The sequence below is a fragment of the Vipera ursinii genome (genome assembly GCF_947247035.1).
Source record: "Vipera ursinii genome assembly, chromosome: 2".
Classification (NCBI taxonomy): Eukaryota; Metazoa; Chordata; class Lepidosauria; order Squamata; family Viperidae; genus Vipera; species Vipera ursinii.
This window is the reverse complement of record NC_139513.1, coordinates 284,532,475-284,556,380: the sequence shown is the minus strand read 5'-3', so window position 1 is coordinate 284,556,380 and position 23,906 is coordinate 284,532,475. Positions and strand designations below refer to the sequence as shown.

The window sequence follows — 23,906 nt, the reverse complement described above, 5'->3', positions numbered from 1 at the left end:
TACCTGATGCCAGTATAGATTCTTTATGATTTGGATGTCTTTGTCATCTAGTTCCTCTTCTTTCAGGATTTCTAATAGTTTGCTGTGTCTTATTTTATCACATGCTTTTTCAGAATCAATGAAGCACATGTAAACAGTGTGACTGACATCTCTACAACGCTGTACAAGAACTTGAATGCTGAATAGTGCACCTCGTGTACCAAGATTGTTTCTGAAACCAAATTGTGTGTTACCTAGACGCTGCTCAATTTTGTTGTATATTCTTGTGTGAATTATTCTCAGGAATATTTTCAGGGCGTGACTCATTAAGCTTATTGTTCTGTATTCGGTACACTTCTTTGCGTTTATTTTTGGGGGATTGTCACAAAGGTTGATTTTAGCCAATCATTTGGTATCTTTCCTGTTTCATGTATTCGATTGAAGAGCTGCAAGTAAAAGATTCTTCCCATTGTCTTCCAGCAATTTTAAAATTTCTACTGGGATATCATCAGGTCCTGTGGCTTTTCTTGTTTTTGCTATTTTATTGCATGTTCATCCTTCTCCATAGTGATATTTGGTCCAGTTGTTATACTTCCCATATCTATATCATCCCTAGTGTCCTCCAAAAGTTCTTCAATATATTCTTGCCATCTTTTTAGATTTTTTTCTTTCTTTTCTTTAGACTAGCCAAACCCAAGTCCTGCAGCTGTTCTTTGTATATTTTAGTCTCCGGGCCTTTGATCATCTTAGTTGCTCTTCTCTGAAGTTTTTCCAAACTCTCAACATCTATTTTTGTGATATGGTGACCAAAAATTGGCTGCAGTATTCCTGGTGTGGTCTTACTAGGGTTTTATAAGGCGGTACTAATACTTCATGTGATCTTGATTCTATGCCTCTGTATATACAACCCAGGGTTGTAGTAGCTGGCAACTTTAGATGCCTGGACTTCAACTCTTAGGATTCTGGGAATGAACGTCCACACAACTGAAAGTTACTTAGGCTGGGAAACACTGCACTATGGTGGACTGTGCCATCTTCTTCATTTGCTCCCCATGCACGACCCTCCCTTTCACGTTTGCACAACACCTCTGCCTGGCACTCGTCACTGAGAAGTTTTGATTCTGGAGACCGGAAGTTAGAAGAAATGTTTGCAAAGAGCTACCCCACCATCTGGTGGCTACTCAACGCAAGCACCACCAACATAAGTCTTTTTATAAGCTGGACAAATCATCTGGCATCTTTCCCAGGCAAGGAGTGCCCAGAGAAATAGGATCTCAACAGCTGTATTCAGACCAAGCAATTGTTTGCTGAATTATCCCGTTTTCTGGATTTTGCTTATTTGTTTTTTTTCCAGCCTTTATTATTTTTATAAATAACTCAAGGTGGTGAATATATCTAATATTCCTTCCTCTTCCTATTTTTTTCCCCACAATAACAACAACCCTGTGAGGTGGGTTGAGCTGAGACAGAGGGACTGGCCCAAAGTCACTCAGGCAGCTTTCGTGAGTAACGCGAGACTAGAACTCAGCGTCTCCTGGTCATTGGCCTAAGGTCACCCAGATTTCATGCCGAAGGCAGGTTTAGAATACAAGAATCTCCTGTTTTTAGCCTAGTATTTAGCCACTAGACCACAGGTCTGCAACCCGCGGCTCCGGAGCCGCATGCGGCTTTTTCGGCCTTCTCCTGTGGCTCCCAGTCCTCTGCCATGTGCAGTCCAAAAAAAAAGTGGGACTAAAATAGTTCAACCAATCAATTCAAATATGCAGGGTAGGTGCATATCTCACCTTGGCTCCACTCTTCAGTCAAACCCTGTTCTGCACATGCGCGCATGTACACACATGTGCACACATTTTTTGCGGCTCCCAGTTTTTCCTTTTGTGAGGGAGCCGGTTCCGAGTGGCTCTTTCACTGTTTCAGGTTGCTGACCCCTGCACTAGACCAAAGTGCCCCTTAATGTATTTTCATAATACATTGATCAAAAACATACAGGAGTCTTGCAACATGCTAGTTCTCTCTCTCTCTACACACACACACACACACACACACACACACACACATACACAAAGGCCCAAAGTGAGCACTAAACCAGAGTTCTATGTTAGGTAACTGCAGATCAAGGATTGTACAACAGCCCCAGGCAACTAAGCCCTTGCTTCTCCCCATCTTGATGCATTTGCTCAAATGCACCAAACTAGGAATCAAGGTTGAAGCTCACAAAACTTAGCAGACTCTACTTTTTACTGAGGCTGGATAAGGAGAGTCTTGTAGCTGCTGGGCTCTGAGCCTGCAACTCTGTTTTCATTTTATTATTTTGTTTTATTCTATTTTATGGATCTCTGGACCGCGTACATCAGGGGTGTCAAACTCACATTTCATTGAGGGCCGCATCAGCATTGCGGTTGCCCTCAAGGGGCCAGGTGGGTATGGCCAGGGTACGTATGGCCTACTGGGTGGGCATGGCCAGCTCTACATTGTTCGCATCAAGGGTGCCTATGGGGGCCTGGGCAGGAGTGGGACAGATCTGAGGGTCTCTGGCAGGAGGAGGGTCTCTGGGCCAGGGCCAAGGCAGTGGGGGCCGTTCCCTCACTCTTTCCAGGATGGCTTCACGGGCCGCATGAAACCACTTTGCGGGCCGGATCCGGCCCCCGGGCCTTGTGTTTGACATGTCTGGCGTACATCATAAGCATCAAAACATCTTTTTCAGCAGGATGAAAAATCTAAATGGCCTCCAGGTAACTACCAGGATTTATTTAGATTTACAGACGTACCTGCCCCCTTAGAACAGCTTCTCTGAGAAGAGACATACTGACAGTCCCCCCCCCCAAAAAAATTTGCCTTTATGAGCTTTAAAAATATGATCTTTCCCCCAGTTGTGGGCTGAGGGGGTCTTGCATTCTCCTTAGGCTGGGATGGAGTGCAGTGTTTTACCCCTTAGGACACTGATGGCAAACCTTTTAGAGACCAAGTAACCAAACTGCAACCCCAAACCCACTTATTTATCGCAAAGTGCCAGGGCCACATCAGCACTGTGGTGCCCTCAGGGGGGATGGGGGGCATGGCCCACTGGGTGGGCGTGGCTGCGGTGGTATGGCAGACTGGGTGGGCGTGGCCAGGGTGGGCACGGCCACCTTGATGTTGCTCATGGGGGGATGCCTGTGGGGGCTGGGCAGGATTGGGGGAGATCCAAGGGGTCTCTGGTGGGTGGAGCAGTGGGCAGGAGGCTCGTCCTGCAGGGTGAGGGTGGGGGTAGGGTGGGGATGCCATTGCTGTGGGGCAAGGCAAGGTGAGGCAGGGGTGGCTGCTGCCTGACACTATCGGCCTCCGCACACAGAGGCCAGCAAGTGCATGGGGTTGTGCTCTACCATCTCTACTTGAGCTTGCTACCCGGATGCTTTGCCTCCTTTGTGCTGGGCAGGGATGCCACTCCGGGCTCCGGCGGTGGCCTAATGGACCTGTGCAAGTTGCTGGTGGTGGTGGCAGGTGTGCCCACAGAGAGGGCCCTGAGTGCCGCCTCTGGCACACGTGCCATAGGTTCGCCATCACTGCCTTAGGATGACTGTTGCTCTCTTTTGCATCGCATTTTATACCCCCAGAGGGTATAAAAACCCACTCCCTACACGTGCTCACTCTCTTTTCTTCCAGAGCCATCTTTCTGTCTGGCTCTCTTCTTCAATAAACTGCAACCTTCTTTCTAAAGCAGTCGCCATGTTGTTTATTCCCGGCTTGGACTGGACCCCGATGAAGACTTTTCCTTCAACATCACACTGTCACCACTTGACTTTAGTAAAAGTATGCCTTTCACTGCAAATGGAGTCGAGCTGCGACACGGTGTTTTTCAAAGTGGCCAAGATTGAGAAATACTGTGTCAGCCTCCTCCCTTGTGGTGACCCCCTCCCCTTTGTGGCAGCCCCTCAAATACTGGAAGACTTGTGGATTTCAACTCCCAGAATTCCCCAGCCCAGGCTTTGGTGTCACTCAGCTTCAGCAGTATTCTTCAGCAGAGAGAAACTCAAAAGCGATGACAGGAGGAAGCACATCCTGTTTATATGGAAGTGTTCGCCCAGCCTTCGAGAGCCCCGGGGCCTAAAAAACCTGGCTCTTTGAGCTATCTGGTCTGGACTGAGGGGTTTAATGTTTTCAAACTGTGATTTAATTTTTGCGGCTAGACTTAATTTAATTTAATTTTAATTTTATATTGGATTGTTTTTAAATTTTGCCTTGTAAACCGCCCTGAGTCCTTTGGGGACAGGGCGGTATATAAACCAAATAAATAAATAAATAAATAAATAAATAAATAAATAAATAAATAAATAAATAAATAAATAAATAAATAATGGTTTGGAGGCCCCTTGCTTTGCCACAGTGGTTGTGTGTGCCACCGTTGACCCTGGCCTTTCCTTTCTTAGCAATAGGCCTCATGGACTCACGCAAAAGCTCCACACAGACAGTGTTCTTCTGGTGTGGTTTAACACTGCAGCCTGTCCGGCTTGTTCACTGTGGTGAGCGTGCAACACTTGGGGCAGCCCTAGATGAGCTTGGGGGTTGTGGCTTGGCCCATTGTACAAACCCAGCCTGTGGGAGTCTGCAGCACAGTCTCTCTTTCTTTTCTTTTTTGCAGGGTCTTTGCCAAAGTCACCTTTTTTCTCTGACAAGGATGCGGTGTGACCCCTTCCCAAACCAGGATATATGCATCTTAGCTGATCACCAGGGTTGGTCTATCCAGTTCCGCAAATGCTGAACTGTTTGTTTGTTTGTTAAATTTATTTACCACCCACCTCACTGAGGGGCTACTTTGGGGTGTCTTGCAACAGTAAAACAGAAAAAATGAATAAACAAAATGTAAACATCCTAGCAAAGCAATGAAGCAAGAAACATAAACAATTAAAGTACAATAATAGGAATTAAACGGTGGGCAGATGGGGAGCAGGGGGGTCAGCTGATTAGTCCAGCAGCCACTTCCAGTGTGTTACTCCCCTCTTAGGCGCCAAGGCCAACTGGCAGAGCCAGGTCTTCAGGCCCTTGTGGAAGGATAGGAGGGTGGGGGCAAACGTCACCCCTGAGGGGACGGGCGTGTAGGATGTTCCAGAGGGCTGGTGCTACAGTGGAGAAGGCTCTTCTTCTGGATCCCCCCAGCCTGTCAGGCCTGCCATTTTCAGCTTTGCTGGCATCCTGCCATAAAATGTGATGGAGGGAGCAGAGAGGCATTTGGGAAAGCAAAAGTCAGGGATGGGAATGGATGAGAATAATTGGGGGGGGAGGAGAGAGAAGCTGACAAGAACCAGAGGTCAATCCAGAATAAACCGGACACCAAGGACCCATGGCCTGAGAATGGAATGCGAAGCTACATTGAGAGGTGCCAAACCCCAACGCCATTCCCAAAACATCAAACACAAATATTATCAGACACTGACTGGTCAAGGGGAGAGGACTAGGGAAAGGGAGAAAATTGCATCCTTTGCCCTCAGATCCAGCTTTACTTTCGCTGTCACACACACACACACACACACACACACACACACACACACACACACCTTTCACTTCAAGGAAATGGAGTCAAAGGGTTTTTTTCTTTCCTAATTGTCCAAGTTGGGGCAGGTCTGACATTAACCTGGATCTGCAGTAACGGTCAACCCAGAGAAGCAACTCAATCGTGGAGATGGTGCACGAGATGCCTGCACAAGAAAGCCATCAGGAGGAGGTGGAAGCTTGGGGAGAAGGCGCGTCGAGACCCCAAAGCTTGGGAGACCACCCCTCGAGTGGATAGGGGAGGCTGAACACTAATAGGGGACGTGGATTTTTTACTCCTATTAGCCCTGAGAACTAAGCAGAGCCTCCTTATACAGGAGCAGAGAGAACAGGCTTGAGGGCCACGTCGCTGGCTTTCTCTCCTGCTGCAAAGGAGATTTTCTCACCAGCCTCTCTTTGGCCGCCAGGGGGCAGAAGAAGAGCAACTAAGAAGATCAAAGGGCTGGAGACCAAAACATACGAAGAACGGCTGTGGAACTTGGGTTTGGCTAGTCTAAAGAAAAGCAGAAAGAGGGGAGACATGATAGCAGTATTCCAGTATTTGAGGGGCTGCCACAAGGCAGAGGGGGACAGGTTGTTCACCAGAGCACCAGAGGGAAGGACGAGAAACTGGTTGGAAACGGATCAAGGAGAGAAGCAACCTGGAATTAAGGAGAAACTTCCTGACAGTGAGGACAGTCAACCAGTGGAACAGCTTGCCCCCAGAAATCGTGGGCGCTCCATCACTGGAAATGTTCAAGAAGAGCCGCTAGAGAGTCACTTGAGCAGGGGGCTGGAGTAGAAGACCTCCAAGGTCCCTTCCAGCTCTATTCTATCACCAGGACAGAGAATGCAAGAGCCAGACGTTGTAGGGTCAGTTTGATCACATACTAGGCATCGAAAAATGAATCCCAGGGCGGGAAGGAACCTTGGAGGTCTTCTAGTCCAACCTCCAGGGGCCGGAGGCAGGAGTCCTTATTCCATCCCAGACAAAATGATTGTCCAATCTTTTCTTAAGTATCTCCAGCAATGAAGAACCCATGACCCTGGGATGCAAGCCACGCCCTTGATCCATTGTTCTCACTGTCAGGAAATTGCTCCTCAGTTCTCGGTTGAATCTCCTCTGACTTCAACTCCCAGAATTCTCCCACTAGCCTACTTTAAAATGGTTTAGGATAAAAGAATCCTAGGACTGGAAGAGACCCTTCCAGTCCAACCCCCTGCTCATAGGAGACCCTATACCATTCCAGAGATGTGGTCGTCCAATCTCTTAAGAACCTCCAGTGATGGAGCACCCACAAAATCTGGAAGCAAGCCCTTCCACTGATTAATTGGGGGAAGCACCAATGCCACCCCCTTAGGGAAACGGAGGTCCTGCCAACTTCCCACCCCCACCGCCATAAAAAAAAATCCAGTGTCTCCCAGCCAGTTTTCATGCCTAAGGAAGATCTCTGGGTTTTTAGATCAGCACCTGAACCACAACATCCAGCTGGCTCTTTTATAATTCCTGGTGCATACTGGTGCATAGCTCCCAGAATTCCTAGTGTATAACTCCCAGAATTCCTGGTACATCTACCAGAATTCCTGGTGCATAACTCCCAGAATTCCTGGTGCATCTTCCAGAATTCCTGGTGCATAACTCCCAGAATACCTGCTGCATCTTCCAGAATTACTGGTACATTTTCCAGAATTACTGGTGCATACTGATGCAGGAAGAGGAACTGAAGAGTCTCAGTCTCTTGTTGCGAGTGAAGAAGAGGAGTGCAAAAGTTGGGTTGAAACTAAACATTAAGAAAACCAAGATCATGGCATCCTGCCCTCTCAATTCCTGGCAAATAGATGGGGAAGAAATGGAGGTAGTGACAGATTTTATTTTCCTGGGCTCCAAGATCACTGCAGATGGGGACTGTAGTCAAGAAATTAAAAGACGCTTGCTCCTCGGGAGGAAAGCCATGGCAAATCTAGACAGCACACTAAAAAGCAGAGACATCACCCTGTCAACAAAAGTGCGTATAGTCAAGGCTATGGTCTTCCCAGTTGCAATGTATGGCAGTGAAAGTTGGACCATAAGAAAGGCTGAGCGCAAAAGAATTGAGGCCTTTGAACTCTGGTGCTGGAGAAGACTCCTGCGAGTCCCTTGGACTGCAAGGCGATCAAAGCGGTCACTCCTAGAGGAGATCAACCCTAACTGCTCTTTAGAAGGCCAGATCCTGAAGTTGAAACTCAAATACTTTGGCCACCTAATGAGAAGGAAGGACTCACTGGAGAAGAGCCTAATGCTGGGAAAGATTGAGGGCAAGAGAAGAAGGGGACGACAGAGAATGAGGTGGCTGGATGGAGTCACTGAAGCAGTAGGCGTGAGCTTAAATGGACTCCAGAAGATGGTAGAGGACAGGAAAGCCTGGAGGAACATTGTCCATAGGGTCGCGATGGGTCGGACACGACTTCGCAACTAACAACAACAACTGATGCATAGCTCCCAGAATTACTGGTGCATCTCCCAGAATTACTGGTGCATCTCCTAGAATTACTGGTGCATACTGGTGCCTAACTCCCAGAATTCCTGGTGCATACTAGTGCATACCTCCCAGAAATCGTGGCCCATACTGGTGCATAATTCTTGGTGTATATTGGTACATAACTCCCAGAATTCCTGGTGCATAGCTCCCAGAATTCCTGGTGCATACTGGTGCATAGTTTCCAGAATTCCTGGTGCATCTCCCAGAATTCCTGGTGCATCTCCTAGAATTCCTGGTGCATGCTGGTGCCTAACTCCCAGAATAACTGGTCCATACTGGTGCATAATTCTTGGTGTATACTGGTACATAACTCCCAGAATTCCTGGTGCATAACTCCCAGAAGCACAAATGTGAGTGTGGACAAGACTTGAAAACTTTGAGCTGAGCCACATTTTGTTCAATCCAGAACCACCACCCCCCACCAGATTGTGAAAGCAGCCACAGAGCTGAAAGGCGGTTGGGCCCAGCCATGGTGTCCACTTTCTTGAAGGTGGGGAGGTCACTTCTGCCCTGACAGAGGCGGTAGTGAAGCCCTTCCTGAAGGAGCCCTCACCGCGCACCCACCCCCAGTACTGGGCCACTATTATCTAGTTTCGAACTGTCTCTTTTTGCTCTGGAGGGTGTGACAGTGACCTCCATCCCACCAACTGTCTTAAGGCCAGGAACAGTGGTGGGATTCAAATAGGTGAACAATCGGTTCTCTGTGTGGACGCCGCTTTCTGGAAGACCCATTCTGGGCCTGGGCAACGAAAATTAGCTACAGGTTCTGTCGAACTGGTGTGAACTGGCTGAATCCCACCACTGGCCAGGAAGTATCCCTTGCAAGCTCAAACAGAAGGAATCCTAAGGTGAAGACGCAGGGCTGGAATTCTTCAGGGCGACCCAGGCCAGCCACAAAGGCTGCCTGGTCCTTCCAGCAGGCACAACTGTGAGAATGGTCTATGAGTTTCTGAGCTTCTTGGTCCAGACCTGGGTTATTCCCCCACGAAGGCTGCTTCTCTAACAAGATTCGTGAAATACTCGTCATGTGAGATCAAAGGGATTTACAGGTCTAGTCCAACAATGCAGGAGGAGCCCAACTGGGATGCATGGCCCTCTTGAGACCCTCCCAGTTCCAGACAGAGGGTTCCATTGATGCTGACCATCAAGAACATTCTCCTTCAACCTAGACCTCTGTGCTTGAATTTCAGCTCCCTGTGCTTGCCCTGCCTCTGCTTCTCCGACACCAGACCCAAGGCAGCCTGCTAGGTCCTTGTCAATACCCATCTTCCCTTTGTCAAACTGAGAGGGCTCAGCGGATAGGACTGGATTGCCAAAGCCCCTTATCAGTCATGAACGTCCTCTGTCTATGCTCTTTGCAGTTTCTACTCTTTTTAACCTTCTTCTTCACTCAGAATCTCCTTGTAGCAAGACGGGCAGCAAATGAATTAATGAATTAATTAAATAAGTAAATAAATAAATAAATATTATTTTACCCTACTCCAGTGTTTCTCAACCTTGGCAGCTTGAAGATGTGTGGACTTCAACTGCCAGAATTCACTCCACTCCACTCCACTCCACTCTACTCTACTCTACTCTACTCTACTCTAATCTAATCTACTCCACTCCACTCTACTCCACTCTACCCTACCCTACTTTACATTCTATTCTATTCTATTCTCTATTCTCTATTCTGTTCTGATCTATTCTATATTCTATTCTCTATTCTGTTCTATTCTATTCTATATTCTATTCTCTATTCTATTGGCTATTATACTATATTATATATTATATTAATTATATTTTCTACTCTATTCTATTCTATTCTATTCTATTCTATTCTATTCTATTCTATTCTATTCTATTCTATTCTATATCCTATCCTATCCTATCCTATCCTATCCTATCCTCCTTTTAAGGCTGTGAGCTGGACACAGGACACTCACCGATGTCTCACCAGCACAAAGCAGAATTATGGCAGTCAAATCTCCTACAGCTGGATACGTATTTCTGTTGGCCTTTCAGCTGCCACATCACCCTGCTTGCTCATTCTCAGCTGGTGGTCTCCTAGTCATCCTCCCTGCAGTGCCCCACCACCCACGAAGTTACCTTCCCACTCCAATTTTTCCTCCCCAGGAGTTGTTAAAGTCATCCTTCTTGATTTGGCTCAATGATGCGGTCCTCTGAGGTCATTTTGAGCCATGGTTTGTGTCCTCTGTGGTATTTCCCACTTCCACTAAGGGGATCGGCACTTCTCCATTCTGTCCTCTGTGTCAGGCCAAAAGAGGCCAAATCACCTGGGCCAAGAACAGACCCCTGAGTGGGTGGGGGGAACCCACTGACCATACTCCCTTCCTCTGGGACAACGCAGAACCCCCCGACAAGCCCCTTCGGGGGTTCCACCACTTGCAACGCTGCTGGCCTGACTCACCCCTCAGCCCTGGATGTTTTCCTGGGAGGAAGCTGCAAGGAAAGCATCCCTATAAGGAGAAAACTGGGAGGCCGTAGCCAGGCATGGGGGGGGGAATAACATTAGAGCGGCACAGATCTGGGAAGATTTTTTTTCCTCCTCTCCTGTCATCATCCATTAGAGATGTTTTTCAGCCCAGCGGAGAGTGGAGGCAGGTGATGGGATCTGCTGCCAGAAGGGGTCCGTTGGGCAGGGAAGGCAAGAAGATTCGGAGCTTGCAAGGCTGAGCCAGGCCCATCTGCCTCTCCCCAAATTGACGTCGTCATCCTGAGAGGGTCTAGACTCTAGGACAACTCACCGTGGCCAGCGTACCACGGGACATCTTGCCACAGGACAATTCAACGCTCTATAAATCATTTCAGTTACTTTTCTTATCGGTGGCGAATACCCCTGTATTTCTAGACTGACATACTTATTTTATGATTATTGGCCATGGTTCGGTTGAAATTAACTTAACTTTTGCATTTGTTGCATTGTCCCGTGGCAAGTTGGCCCAGTTCGATCCTGAGAAATGGTCGGAAAGGCCGAGGGAGAGGCCCTGGACCAGGGGTAGGCCACCTCGGCTCTTTTATCACTCATGGACTTCAACTCCCAGAATGCCTGAGCCAGCATGGCTCAGCTTGGAAACCTCTCCCTTTCCCCTCAGCATGGCTGGCTCAGGAATTCTGGGAGTTGAAGTCCACGAGTCATAAAAGAGCCAAGGTTGCCTACCCTTGCCCAAGGGGCCTTGCAACTGGACAGTTGTGGGCCTGTGGCCCCGTCTTTCAAAGGGCCCGGCCAGCCCTTGTTTGTGGGCTGACAGCTGCCCCCCCTCACAAGACAGCCAGCGCCCCAATCCACCTCGCTGGGGGGGGTTATCTTCCTCCACGGTTCCTGCAGACATACCGACCTAGCAAGACTTGGGGGGGTCACATCCTGGAGTTTAACAGATGACACAACCCCCTATTTTTAAAATACTTTATTTTTTTAAATAGTAATACAGGACATTACAAAAGGAGAAATTCCAAAAAACGCTATAAAACCACCCGGGGTCTCCCTGAAATGCATGGCCCTCTCCATCCTCGTCGTCTCGGCCCGCCGGGTCAGCAGCCCACGTTTTTTTTGTTGGTTTTTTTTGTATTGTGAAAGCACACGCACACACACACATACTGGAGGCTGCAAAAAAAGGGCCTGGCCTGAACCATCCAGACGGCTGGCGAGTTCCAGATGGCACCACAGTTGCGTCATCTTCCCCAAATCATCGCACATTTACAGGAGGGCAGCGTTCGGGTCTGTACAACTATACAGGAAGCGGCTGTGGACGGGGCCTCTGTCTGATCCCGGGTTCAGTCAAGCTTGCCACCCACCCCAAAGGAGGGTCAACCTGCTGGGCGCCTTGGGAGGGACGGACGGAAGGGACCCCAAGGAAGCACCTCCATTTAAAGTCAGAGAAAATTCAGAATAAAAAGGATGGGTGGAAAGTCCCACCAAAGAGTGTCTTGACACAAAATTTTTAGCTTGGGAGGGAGGGAGAAAATGATGATGAGATGCTCCCTTGCAAAAGCATCTCGGGCCCTTATATTCCCTCCCTCCCCCACCAAAATACAATATAATTGTCAAGGATAAGAAATGTTTCTTGAAAAATCTCCCCCTGAAAAGAGAAAAAAAGCCAGCCTCTGGACCTCCCCCCAGGACCCAGGCACATCTCACATCCCTCCGCCCACTTCCCAAGAGACACACAACGGCAACCCATCATCACTGCAGCCGCTGCCAAGACTCCCTTCCCAGCCTCCTGCAGAGCTCAGTGGCTGCCCTGGAGCCCACCTTCCCTCTCCCCTTCCTCAAGGAGCCATCCTGGGCTGCTCCCCACCAGCCCTTCCCCAGAATTCAGATGAAAAGCCAACACAGCCAAGAAGAGGTTAGTCTTCATGAAGGTTCTATTTGAATACAAGGAGGGTCCTTCTGTCCAAAGCACCCTTGAATGGCAGGTCCTTGTTGTGGCCCCAAACAGGGCCGGGCTTGCTGGAGGTGGTTTGTCAGGCCAACACCACAGGGTCTGTGTGCGTAGAAACAGAAGGTGGGCGGAGGGGGTCTTCTGAGTGCCAAACACAGGAGGGGGGCGGTGTCCAGCTCCCGCTGTGTAGGACGAGGTTGGCTTTGCGACCCCCACCGGCTGCTCTAGGGAGGCGCAATCCAGAAAGAGCAGGCAGGGAACAGAGAAAGAGGTGGTTCTATTTACAGGGCTCTGGTGTTCCTTGCCAAAATTTGGGGAGATCCTCCCCAGCTCTGGAGAAGGAAAGTCCCCAAGGAGTGGACCGGGCATCCCCGAGACTCACGCAAAGCTGGGACACCAATTCCAAAAACAGGGAGCCTTGAAGGGAGCCATATTGCCAGAGGAGAGGGACAGGGCAGAGGGTGTCCCTTGCAATAGAGGGCGTGGCTTGCAGCAAGAGACAGAAGGATCCCCGGGCGACACCCAGGCCAGGTGCGACGCGGCTCGGGCACAGCATGACGTATTGCTGCTGCTCGCAGAGCAAGCTGGCTGGCAGAGAGGTGGGCAGGCAAGGCCCAGCTCAAGCAGCTCTAGGAGCAGGGCAGGTGTTGCTTGAGGATCTGGCGGGTCTGGGGGGCTATTCTGTCAGGGAAGCGGACTTTGAACTCCACAATCAAGTCTCCGCGCTGGGAGGGCACCTTGGGGAAAGGCAGGCCCTCGCCCCGCAGCCGCTTCACAGTGCCTGGCTTGATGATGTCACTGCAGGGCAGCGGGATCACGCGCCCGTCCACCGTGGGGATGTTGACGGTGCAGCCGCACAGGGCCTGGAAGAGAAGAGGAGAGAACCGGCGTGAGACGGCTGTAGGGAGAGCCAGAGTGGTCATTCGAGGTCATAAATGCCACTCCGTCAGGAGTGGGCAACGATAGCAATTTTAAGACCTGTGGACTTCAACTCCCAGAATTCCTGACAGCAACTTTAGGACCTGCAAATCTCAACTCCCAGAATTCCTGACAGCAACTTTAAGACGTGTGGACTTCAACTCCCAGAATTCCTGAGCCAGCTGTACTGGTCCACAGGTCCTAAAGTTGCTATCCTTGCCCACCCCAGCACTATGCCATGCCTGCAGGAAAGCTAGAGCAGAGTTTCTGCAGGGCATCTTGGGGGGGTACAATCCTCAAGGCCTGGCAAGACCACTTGAGGATAAGTCTTGATGGCCTCCTGTAGCCCCAGGCCTTGGGGGACATAGGCACAACTAGGGGGTGAGCCTTCTGTGGGCTCCACTGTCTGTCAGGGCAGGTGGTGGGCAGCCTGCGGCCTCTGCGGCTAGCAGTGCAGGAGCCCACCAGAGGCCTTCAGAGGCCTTCTCCCTTCTCCTGCCTGGGCCGACTTCCAGAAGTGGAAACTTTGGAGCGCTGCTACTCCTGCCAACTTCCGCGAGGCCCAGGAGGGCCCAACTAGAACTAGGTTATTTTTGCCCACAGCTGACCCCATCGGCTGCCAAAAAGCGAGCACAGCTGTGATCCAGGTTGGGAAGGAAGAGCAGTCCTAAGAGGTCATGGTCAGGGGTCCAGCTCATCCCAAAGGCCCCTGCGAAGAGACTCACACCCAACAAAAGTGGGAGAACTGCCTCAACCACCTATTGGACCACCTTGAGGTCCTCAGCAAGATTAATCAACAGCAAATCCAAAACAGACAACATCACTATCCCCATTTCCCACCCACCCACCCCAGCCTCCCAGGCTCCCATGTGATGGAATGTGGTCTGGATTCCAAGGAGGAAGGAAGTGCAGTCCAGAGGAGTAAGAGACAACTCAGTTGACAAGAGAGTTTGTGTGAGAGAAAGGGGATGAAGACAGCTCCTTCCTAACAGTTCCCAGAGTACATCTTTATCGGTGCAAGTAGATTGTTTTAGTTTGGCAAGATTCTGTCTATAGGTGAGGAACGATCAAGAAATCTGCCTGGAAGAATCATAATGTGTCTTTCTAGGGTTTGGGGATCCTGACGGGGATCGATAAATTTATACGGGAGGAAGAGAGTGAAGATGTTTCCTCCCTAACCGTTCCAAGACTAAATGCCTTACGGTACAAATAGTCTACTTCAGTTTGGCAAGATTCTGTCTATACGTGAGGAACGATCGCGGAAACTGCTTAAGAGATTCTCAACATGTCTTTCTTGGTTTTTGGAACCCGACATCTCATTTCTGAGCAAACAAAATGTCCTGAGGCTGAACCTGCTATCAAGAAAGGCCTTGGCCTTCTTGCCTCCCATCCCCACGTTCCATTCTTCCCGCCCACCTCCCTTCAGGCACACACAGCAATTCCAATCTCAGCATCTGGATTAGGTAGGAAATCTCTTCCCGCCTAGCAGAGCGCCTTGCTTGTGGTCCAGCTAACTCTTCCGGCTCATGAGGGCGGTTCTCCCTCAGGGCCATTATGGCCAAATGCCATTGTACAGGCAGCTGGAGTGGCCCAGGGGCAGCAGCTGGCCAGCTGGCCTTCCGGCCACCTCCATTCCACACTTGTCTGAGCAAGACAAACGTGCCGTGCAGCCAAGCAGCAAGAGCTCGGAAGCACATACAGGTCGCACGGAATCTGCTTCCAAAGGAGCTGAGTACTTGTTAATCTTTCTCCAGCGACACCCGGCCTCTCCCGCTCACTCGCCAGAAGGAATCCCTGGGGAACCCCCAAGCATCCAAGGAGTTTGGGAGCGGAGAACAGCTCAGGAGAAGGGGGGGGTTGCGTCTTTGGGCAAGGGCAGAGAGCTCGGAGAAGAAACAGAGGCCAAGGGGCGGTCCCCAGTTAGGGGAGGGGGAGGGCTGCACTACAGGTAGTCCTCAACTTACAAGAGTTCATTCAGTGATGGTTCAAACTTACAACGGCACTGGGGAAAAAGGGGACTTATGACCATTTTTCCACACTTAACAACCATTGCAGCATTCCCCCATGGTCACATGATCCAAATTCAGATGCCGGGCAACTGACTCGCATTTATGACGGTCGCAGTGTCCCGGGGTCATTTGATTTCCCCTTGTCTGCTCTTCTGACAAGGAAAGTTAACAGGGGGGAAGCTGGCTTCACTTTAACAACTGTGTGGCTAATTGAAGGGTGTGCCATGACTCACTTAACTAATTTGTCAAGAAAGGTTGTAAAATGGGGGCAAAACTCAACTTAGCAAATGTCTCACTTAGCAACAGAAATGTGGGGGGGCTCTCTTGTGGTCATAAGTCAAGGACTACCTGTAGTCCACCCTTTTAATTAATTTAAGGGGCCGCATTGGCCCTCTCCTAAAAATGCGAACGCCACCTCCCTTCCCTAAAAGTAGACGTGTGTGTGTGTGTGTGTGTGTGTGTGATCCCACTGAGCTAGGAGTGCCCAGGTGGCAGGAACAGCATCATCTCTCGCACATAAGTTGGAAAATTCACAATTGGCAAACCCTTTAGGAGCAACTATTCACAATCTGGGCTTTTGAGCTCCCAGAACATGCAGTAAAGTGTGGGAAAGGGAACAGCCTGCTGGTGAGGCCAGCTTGCACACACTTGGCAACTGTTCCTTGCGGGGAGCCGGCATGGGGGAGATCTCCGAGTACTTATCCTTAACACCAGCGTTACTTTGATGGAAAGTAGAACCCAAGGAACTCCATCAGTTCCCTCTGAAGTGTCTTTAAACAAAGGGAAGGGAGGCATTAATGTGCCATTACGTGGGTGTGGAGAGGGGGGGGGAGAAGGAGGAGGAGAGAGAGAGAGAGAGACCGACCCTTGGGTAAAACCACATAGACAGGCACCATAAAGAAAGCGAGCTTCTTCTAAAATATTGGGGAAAGTCAGCAACTTTCTCTAATGTGGCCAAGACAGATCTTGGTTGATGATCCATCTTGACCATATTGGGGAAAGTTGCTGACTCAGGTCTCCCAGCTTGCCAGAGAGAACTTCAGCATGCTGGCTTTCATTCCTCCCTTCTGGACAACCAGTTCCCTGGTCCCGGGGGGGGGGAGGGGGGGCACTAGCCCCTCCATGTACCCCTACCCTGCCTCTTTGCCTGCTTTTCCTCCTATGTGATGTAGGAGATGTCTGAAGAAACTAAGGCCCAGGAAAGCCGAAGGAGAGTCAGTTGCCGGCAACCTCAGCCCTCCTCAATTTGCATGACTTCCAGCAACTTATTTATTTATATATCAAACTTCTTTAACTGCCCATCCGCCTCACAACTTGGCCTCAGCGCCCCGTGTCCAAGAGAGAGGTTCCCCCACCCACCCACCCCGAGTCTCGAAACAAGGACCCACCTCTTTAAGACTGATCATGGCCACGTAGATGATGTTTGTCCCGTCCCGACGGAAATGAGTGTGTGGCTTGTCCTTCAAGATGAAGACAATGTCAGCCGGGATGTTGTCAGGGGTGGCGTCTCCTTCCTTGGGGAAGGTGATCTTGGTGCCTTCCTTCCAACCTCGCTTGATGATGATGTTCAGGATCTTGTCCTCGCTCCGCATCGTTCGCCCGTCCGGGTTCAGCCGCCGGCGGGTGATCTTCATCCGCTTTGTGGCACCGTGGTAGATTTCCTCCAGAGAAACTTTGAGCTCGTGAATCACAGGGGGATCCTGCACCTTCCGGCGCATGTGGATGGACTCCGGGTGCCGCCGGTGGACCCCGTTGAGGCCATTGAAGCCAAAACGGCTGAAAGCACTGAAGGGATCGTCGCTGTCGTCGTCCATATCCATGCTGTCCTCGTGGTCAAAGCCGTTGAAGACCCTGGACCGGCTACTGCTGAAGAAGATGTCGAAGGGGTTGGAGCCCCCAAAGAAGGAGGCGAAGGTGGCGTGAGGGTCTCCATGGAAGGTGTAGTGGAAGGTGCTTCCAGAAGGACCAGAGGGACCACCACCCGTTTTGAGTCCTGAAAAAGAAGTCAAGGGAAGAACCATCAGCGATGGCCACAGGAAGCAGAGATGCTGCTTGGGCCTGCAGCAAGAAGAGTCACAAGCTTCGCCTGCCAACAGTCCTCAAGATCCAGGGGCGGAAGCAGGGCCCCCACCTCAATTCTGCCCTCAAAACCTGGCCCTGCTCCAGCCCGTTTTGGCAGCTCAACCTGCTGTGGCCCTTGAGCCCCAAGTTGCACAGGCAGGAAAATGAGGAATGCACAAATTCCTGCACATCTAGCAAAATTTGGAAGGGACCTTGGAGGTCTTCCTAGTCCAGGGGCAGACAACCTTGGCTCTTTTATGACTCATGGACTTCAACTCCCAGAATTCCTGAGCCAGCCATGTTGAGGAGAAAGGGAGAGGTTTCCAAGCTGAGCCACGCTGGCTCAGGAATTCTGGGAGTTGAAGTCCACAAGTCATAAAAGAGCCAAGGTTGCCTACCCCTGTCCTAGTCCAACCCCCTGCCCAAGCAGAAGACCCTGTGCCATTTCAGACAAATAGTCGTGTATCCCTTGGCTGATCTCTCTCATTAGGGTTGTAACACTGGGGTCGAGATTAAACACTATGGGGCACTCCACCCCATGGCCATCTCGGACAGGGGAGGCTGATCATGAGGGGTCTAAGCACAGTCAGACTCTGGGGAAACCTTCTGCAAGGACCAAGCCACCGGTCTGGCCCAGGTTAATTGAAGGGGAAGCTCGCCATCCCAGGAGTTTGTGCAACCCTCGTTTTCCTGCTCTTCTCAGAGAGGCCCGTGCAACTTTGGGGGGGGGGGGTCCGGGTGGTCTTGCATGGCAATCTCTGCTCAATTCCAGGCCAGGTCAGAGTTCTCCTCCTTCTACATTTTCCTGGATGCAAGGAAAGAATCCCTCCATCTGAAGTTCTTGTTTTTTTAAGCACGTCCCTGTTGCCTTTCAGTTAGCTGAAAAGCCTCGGAGACCTTGTGCCTTGAACAGGCATCCCGAAGACAAATTGGAGCATCTGCGTAAACGTTCTCTCCTCCCTACTCCTGGGGGGGAGGGGGGGGTTCTCACCTCTGTAAGGCACCCCAATCCAAATTGTCCATGAAAAGGATTCAAACCGAAAAGCAGAGGTGGAGGAAAGTGGCTGTAACAGAAAGACCAGCCCTGGCCCTCCTCCCAGCCCAGCCGCCAGTTAAAAACAGGAGGGGGGGGGGGGTTGCTTCCCTCAGATTTTCAGGGCAGGCCTGGGGGCAGAAGCCAGGAGGAAGATTTGAGATCTGGGGCAGCAATTTCTGGATGTTGTTTGAGCAGCTGCCCTACAGCTGTTGGCTTTTAATAAAAGTTCAGCAGCTACCCCTGACCAAGGGGAGAGAGCTCAGCTAAAAGAGGGGAGGGGTAAAGGGCGGGGAGGGGTGGCTAATATGAGGCTCCCACTTTGGGGCCAGAATGTTTCCTCCTCCTCCCCCCCATCCCAAAAGGTGGGCATTCTCTGATTTAATAGATTAAATTAGGATGGAAGGGGGCATGTTCTCCCTTCAACGCTAATGTCTTGCTGACTTAATTCCTCCAAGGGAGAAACATGTGCATGGATTTCTCCCCCCCCCCCCGATCTTCGGGGACCTCACTTTGCTTCCGAGGACCAGCAACAGCAACAATCGGCCTTGTCAGTCACTGCTCTGACATAATTAGAAGGCGCATTCAGAGATGAGACCAGAGCTTTTATTTTTAGACCCTGCTGGAAGCTGGAGGGCCCCCCCCCAGCAAACTTCCCCAAGGAACAAGCCAACTCTGCTTGCCCTCCCCAGGCCTTTGGCTGCCCCAACCCCAGGAGCCCTCCAGCCCTCCCCAGAATGTCAGGAGTGGAGTAGAAAAAGGAGACAAGGCACTGGAGAAAAGGGTCGGTCCTACAGGCAGCAGCCTCAGTGCCCCCTGACTCCCCCAGAGACATTGGTTATTGCTGTCCCCCTTCCCTGCTCATGTCCCTGTTCTTTAAAACCTGCACCGTGGCTGCAAAATGCGCACAAAACAGATTATTCGCAACTTGACTCAAACAGGAGCTTTTCATTATTTGCAAGGAAGTAAGCAAGCTTCCCAGGCAGGCAACTGTACCCCAAATTCTTTACTATGGGTTTTCCATTTAGCAGATGAAGACGTCCAGGACCACTGAGTCCCCCGTTTATTTATTTAATTTATAAATAAATTTTCCTGGGCTCTTAAAAGTTATTCCTAGCTGCCGGGTAACGACAACAAAACAGCCTGCCAAAGTTGCCACGCTCCCTCGCTGCCAAACAGCCTGGGATAGCTTATGAAAGGATTACTAAAATTGGGAAAGGCTCTTCAGGTCCAAACACAAACACACACACACACACAAAGACCAAGAGCAACAGCGGCAGCAGCATGGACTGAAAAGGAAGGAGAAGGCACCCTCCATTTTTCTTCCCTGTGCCCATCCCGCAAACACCTTCCTGTTCTCAGACCCCAGAAGGAGCCAGGCCTGTCCAGGGCACCCCAGGCACAAAGGGGTCTTGGTGGAGCAGTGGGCTAATGCCTCCTTAAGTAACACCAGCTGCCTGCAATTAGTGCAGGTTCGAGTCCCACCAGGCTCAAGGTTGACTCAGCCTTCCATCCTTCCCAGGTAGGTAAAATGAGGACCCAGATTGTGGGGGGCAATTAAGCTGACTTTGTAATAATGCCGCTTGGGGTGTGTGTGTGAAAGCCCTAATAAGCAGGCATATACATAGAATGAAGGCTACTGCTAAGCTTGTAAGCCGCCCTGAGTCTTCGGAGAAGGGCGGGATATAAATGGAATTAAAATAAAAAAATAAAAATCTGCTCCCTGCCCTCAAGACCCCCTTTGCCTGACAGTGAATTGGGAGGGGATGTGGGGGCTAACTTGGGGCCCTTGGCCAGGGAGTAGTTTTTTTTGGGGGGGAACCAAAGAACCTTTGTTTCTGCGTAGCATGCCAAAGCAATCGGAGTCCTGCTTACCCTCCTCTCCATACTGGTCATAAACGGCCCGCTTCTTGGGGTCACTCAGCACGTCGTAGGCCTCAGCGATTTCCTTGAACTTGTCTTCCGCGTGGGGGTCCTTGTTTTTGTCCGGGTGGTATTTGAGGGCCATTTTGCGGTAGGCCTTCTTGATCTCATCCTCATTGGCTCCCGACTGGATCCCCAGGGCCTTGTAGTAGTCCTTCCCCATGGCCGAGACGGTGCCAGCCGTGGACTCCTTGTTCCTGCACCAGGGAGGGAGACACCCAGATCATCGAATAAGAGCCGGGAAGGGGCGGCACCGGCGGAATTGGCATCTGAAGGGCACCATGTGACCCCTGCCCGGACAGCCTGCTCCTGCCCACAAAGAGGCGGGAAGGAGAAGCAGATGGGACCCTTGCAGCCCCTGCCAGCCATCGCCACTTCCAGGCAAGCCACCGCAGCAGGGGAAGCCTCTGAGCCGAAGAGGATCTTCTCCCCAGACGAGACGCCAGCAGATTGCCTTAAAAGAACCCTTCCTCGATCGAGCAAGCCAGCGCTCAGCCCGGGAGTTCACGCAGGGACACGTTCCCAGCATGTACCGGCAGAGACGGCAAAGGATGGAGCTGTTAGACGGAGACATCTTGTAATGGTAGCAAGCTATTTTTAAAGGACTCCCAAATGAGAGCCCGCCACCGCAGGGAAGAACTGCCCGAGGGCAGAGCGCTGGGATTGGCAGCTGGCATCCAAAGGGCAGGGTGGCTGCTGCCTGCTGGGGGCCAGTAAGCTCCAACCTTCTCTGGCCAGGCCAGCCCAGACTGCTCAGGGTTGAGGCTCCCCTGGGGGCACTGCAGAGCCCCCACCTGACCTCTGGAGACAGTCAAGTCAAACAGATCTGCACCCCCAGCTCCAGAGTGCCGCTGAATCTCCCCCATCCTCTCTCATCGGGGCAACAAACCCCAGAAAGGGGCACAAAAAAAGCTCACAGTGTTGAATTCACCTTTTTGCTGAATTTCAAAAATCTGAAGGGATAGGAAAACCCACACACACAAACCCAAAGAGTTGGGTCTGTTAGCCCACAGTACACCTTCCAATCCTGCTTTTGTCACTTCAATAGAGGACCCATTTCTCTCTCTCTCTCTCTCTCTCTCTCTCTCTCTCTCTCTCTCACACACACACACACACACACACACACACAAACAAACAAACACAGGTAGCATGCCCTGCTCTCCCACTCCAGCTTAGACTGGGGGTGATGGGTGCTCTAATCCAGCCCTTGTGAAAAGTGCCAACTTGAGGACCCCCAGGTGAAAAGGAAGCGAAGCCATTCTACGGGGAGAGCCCAGTCCCACCAAGACAGCCACACCAGCCCCCACTCCTGCCCCAGTTACCCCACTCCAGCCCCTGGCTGCTCCCCAGCTGAGCCCAGCATCCAGCGCAGCCTGGCACGGTGCGGGGTGGTGGTGGTGGTGTATGCCACTCTCCGTATTGCCACCTCTGCTCGGGGGAGGCAGCGAGTGACGCCAAAGCCATCACTGACACAGAAAGCAAGAATTCCCAAAGTTAATCGATGAGATCAGGTGCTGGAAATAACCTCCTGGCAGGTGGGGCGGCAGCAAAGGGTCCCAGCACACACACACACACACACACACACACACACACACACACACAAACAGAGTGGGGAGGGAGGGAAAAGTCCAGCTCCGGAATGGGGACAGAACAAATCCAACCGGGGCGCAAAAGCGGCACCAACGAAGATGGGGCTGCGGGGTGGGGGGGGCACCTGAATGGCATCGCTGGGCGCCCGGGGGCAAAGGAGCGACCTGAACTGAGGCGCTCAGAAGCAGCCACCGACCCAACCGGGCAGCGCCTCTCCCGCGTGGGGCTGCCGGACGTCAGGCCAAAGGAAAAGCTGCCAGACTGGCCGGTCGCCCGGCGGGACCCGCCACAATCTGGGATCTGCCCCGACGCCCTGCCCGGACGACCCACCCCACTCCCGAGCGGTCCCGGGACAGCGGACGCAGCAGCGGCCGGGAAGGGGCGTCCAACTCGGGCAGTGGCGGGGTGGTGGTCAGGCGCCTTCCCCGGCGCGCCCCGCTCGCCCCCCAACCTCCTCCTCCCGGAGCCCCGGGCCGCCCCAGCGCTGCCCTCGGAAGCGGCCGCTGGGAAAGGGGGAGCGCTGCCACCTTCATCGGGAAGGGCAGCCCTCCGCCTCCGGCCCCCATCTCCCATCTCCCCCGGCGGGGGCCCCGAGGGGTCCGGCCAGGACAGCCCGAGCGGGCGAGCCGGGAGGCGCGGGGTTGGGACCCGCCGGGGCAGCGGCTGTGCGGACCGGCCGGGGGACCCTCCGGGTGGCGAGTGGAGTGCCGGCGCCCTCTCTACCTCTCTAGGCGGCTCCAGAAGAGCAGGACGGCGGGCATGGCGGAGCGGCGGCGAGTGCGGTGCCGGGCTGGCGAGGAATGCCGAGCAGCGCATCCGCCGCCCCCGCCGCAGCGCCCGAGCCCTCCCGCCCCGCCAGCACCTGCCGAGGAGGAGGCGGCGCCAGCCCAGCCCGACCCGGCCCCTCCGCCGCCGCCGCCACTCACCGCCCGCTCGCCCGCCCGCCGCTTTCCGCCTCCGCCTTCCTCGCCGCCTTCGCCGCCGCCGCCGCCGCCGCCGCCGCCACCCGCTCGGCCGAGCCGGGGCAACTAGCGAACCGGGAGCCCGCCCTCGCCTAGCAACGGCGCGCCGGCACCGCCCCCGGCGCGCTATTGGCTTCGGGCGCCGCCCGTTTCATCCGGGGCCCATTCCCTTCGGAGAAGAGGGGAAGGCCGAGCGGGCCACGCCCCCCCCGCCCGCCTCCCGAGACGGGCCGCGCTCCTCCGCCCCCATTGGCCTCGCCGCCGCCGATCCCGCCCATTCTCCGCTGGCATTGGTTTCTAGGAGACGGGGGCGAGCCGTCCGGCCCTTCCCTCTCCGCCCCCGCCCGGCCCGCGCGCCCTGCTCCGATTGGCTGCCGCCGCTAGCGCTTGACTTCCGAAGAAAAGCCCGCGGGAGCCTTCTGGAAGCCCCGTGACGTCACAAAGGAGGACGAGGGGCGGGGCCACCTCCTCGGTGGGTGGGGCATCGGGCCACGTGGAAGGGAGGTCTTGGGGACGTGCCGGGTTCGCCAGACGCGCCGATCCTGGTTTGCTTAACCTGAGCTGTTTCTTTTTCCTGATTCACAAGCCAGGTTTGACCCGAGTTCTCCGGCCAACCTGGCCCAAAGGACCGTTTCCAGCTGGAATCGCGGCGGTTCCTTTGTGGGCTTTCCTATGCAAGCCACGATCCCTTCCGTCCAAGTCCTCCGCTTGCCTGAGCCTCAAGCGCGGGGAAGGTTCCGCGCCCCAGCGAATCTCCGTCGGGACTCCCAGGTCCCGTCTGCGGCAGCCCTCGAAGCCGGCACGGCTGCTTCGCCCTTTGGCTGGCATCGGGCGACCCCCGCCTCTCCTTCCTCCCCACCCCCGGGAAGGTGGCCGTGCATCCGCGGACCGGCCCCGCGGGTAGAAGGACGCACCCGCTGCGCCGGCTGCCTTTCGGGGCACCTCCGAAGCGAAAGCCGGAAGGGTCTCCTAACCCCTTAGAGACCCCCGCCCCCCAGTTTTATGGGATGATAGGGTGGGCAGGG

The 23,906-nt window shown here is 52.7% G+C and overlaps 1 protein-coding gene across 1 annotated transcript; it reads right to left on the bottom strand.

The window, feature by feature from the left end:
* Positions 1 to 11,404: 11,404 nt before the first annotated feature.
* Positions 11,405 to 22,726, bottom strand: DNAJB5 (DnaJ heat shock protein family (Hsp40) member B5). Its single transcript, XM_083351623.1, has 4 exons — positions 22,643 to 22,726; positions 20,282 to 20,526; positions 16,701 to 17,305; positions 11,405 to 13,248 (listed from the first exon to the last, which is right to left on the bottom strand). Exons 1-4 carry the CDS (start codon positions 22,678 to 22,680, stop codon positions 13,015 to 13,017), a joined length of 1,122 nt encoding a protein of 373 aa, XP_083207749.1. The 5' UTR covers positions 22,681 to 22,726; the 3' UTR covers positions 11,405 to 13,014.
* Between the last annotated feature and the right edge of the window lie 1,180 nt (positions 22,727 to 23,906).

Coding starts and splice junctions, on each gene's coding strand:
- DNAJB5 (XM_083351623.1), bottom strand. CDS start 22,680: ATGCCCGCCGTCCTGCTCTTCTGGAGCCGCCTAGAGAG. Junction 20,527..22,642: donor TTCTGGAGCCGCCTAGAGAG/GTAGAGAGGGCG, acceptor TCCCTGGTGCAG/GAACAAGGAGTCCACGGCTG. Junction 17,306..20,281: donor TGACCAGTATGGAGAGGAGG/GTAAGCAGGACT, acceptor CTTCTTTTTCAG/GACTCAAAACGGGTGGTGGT.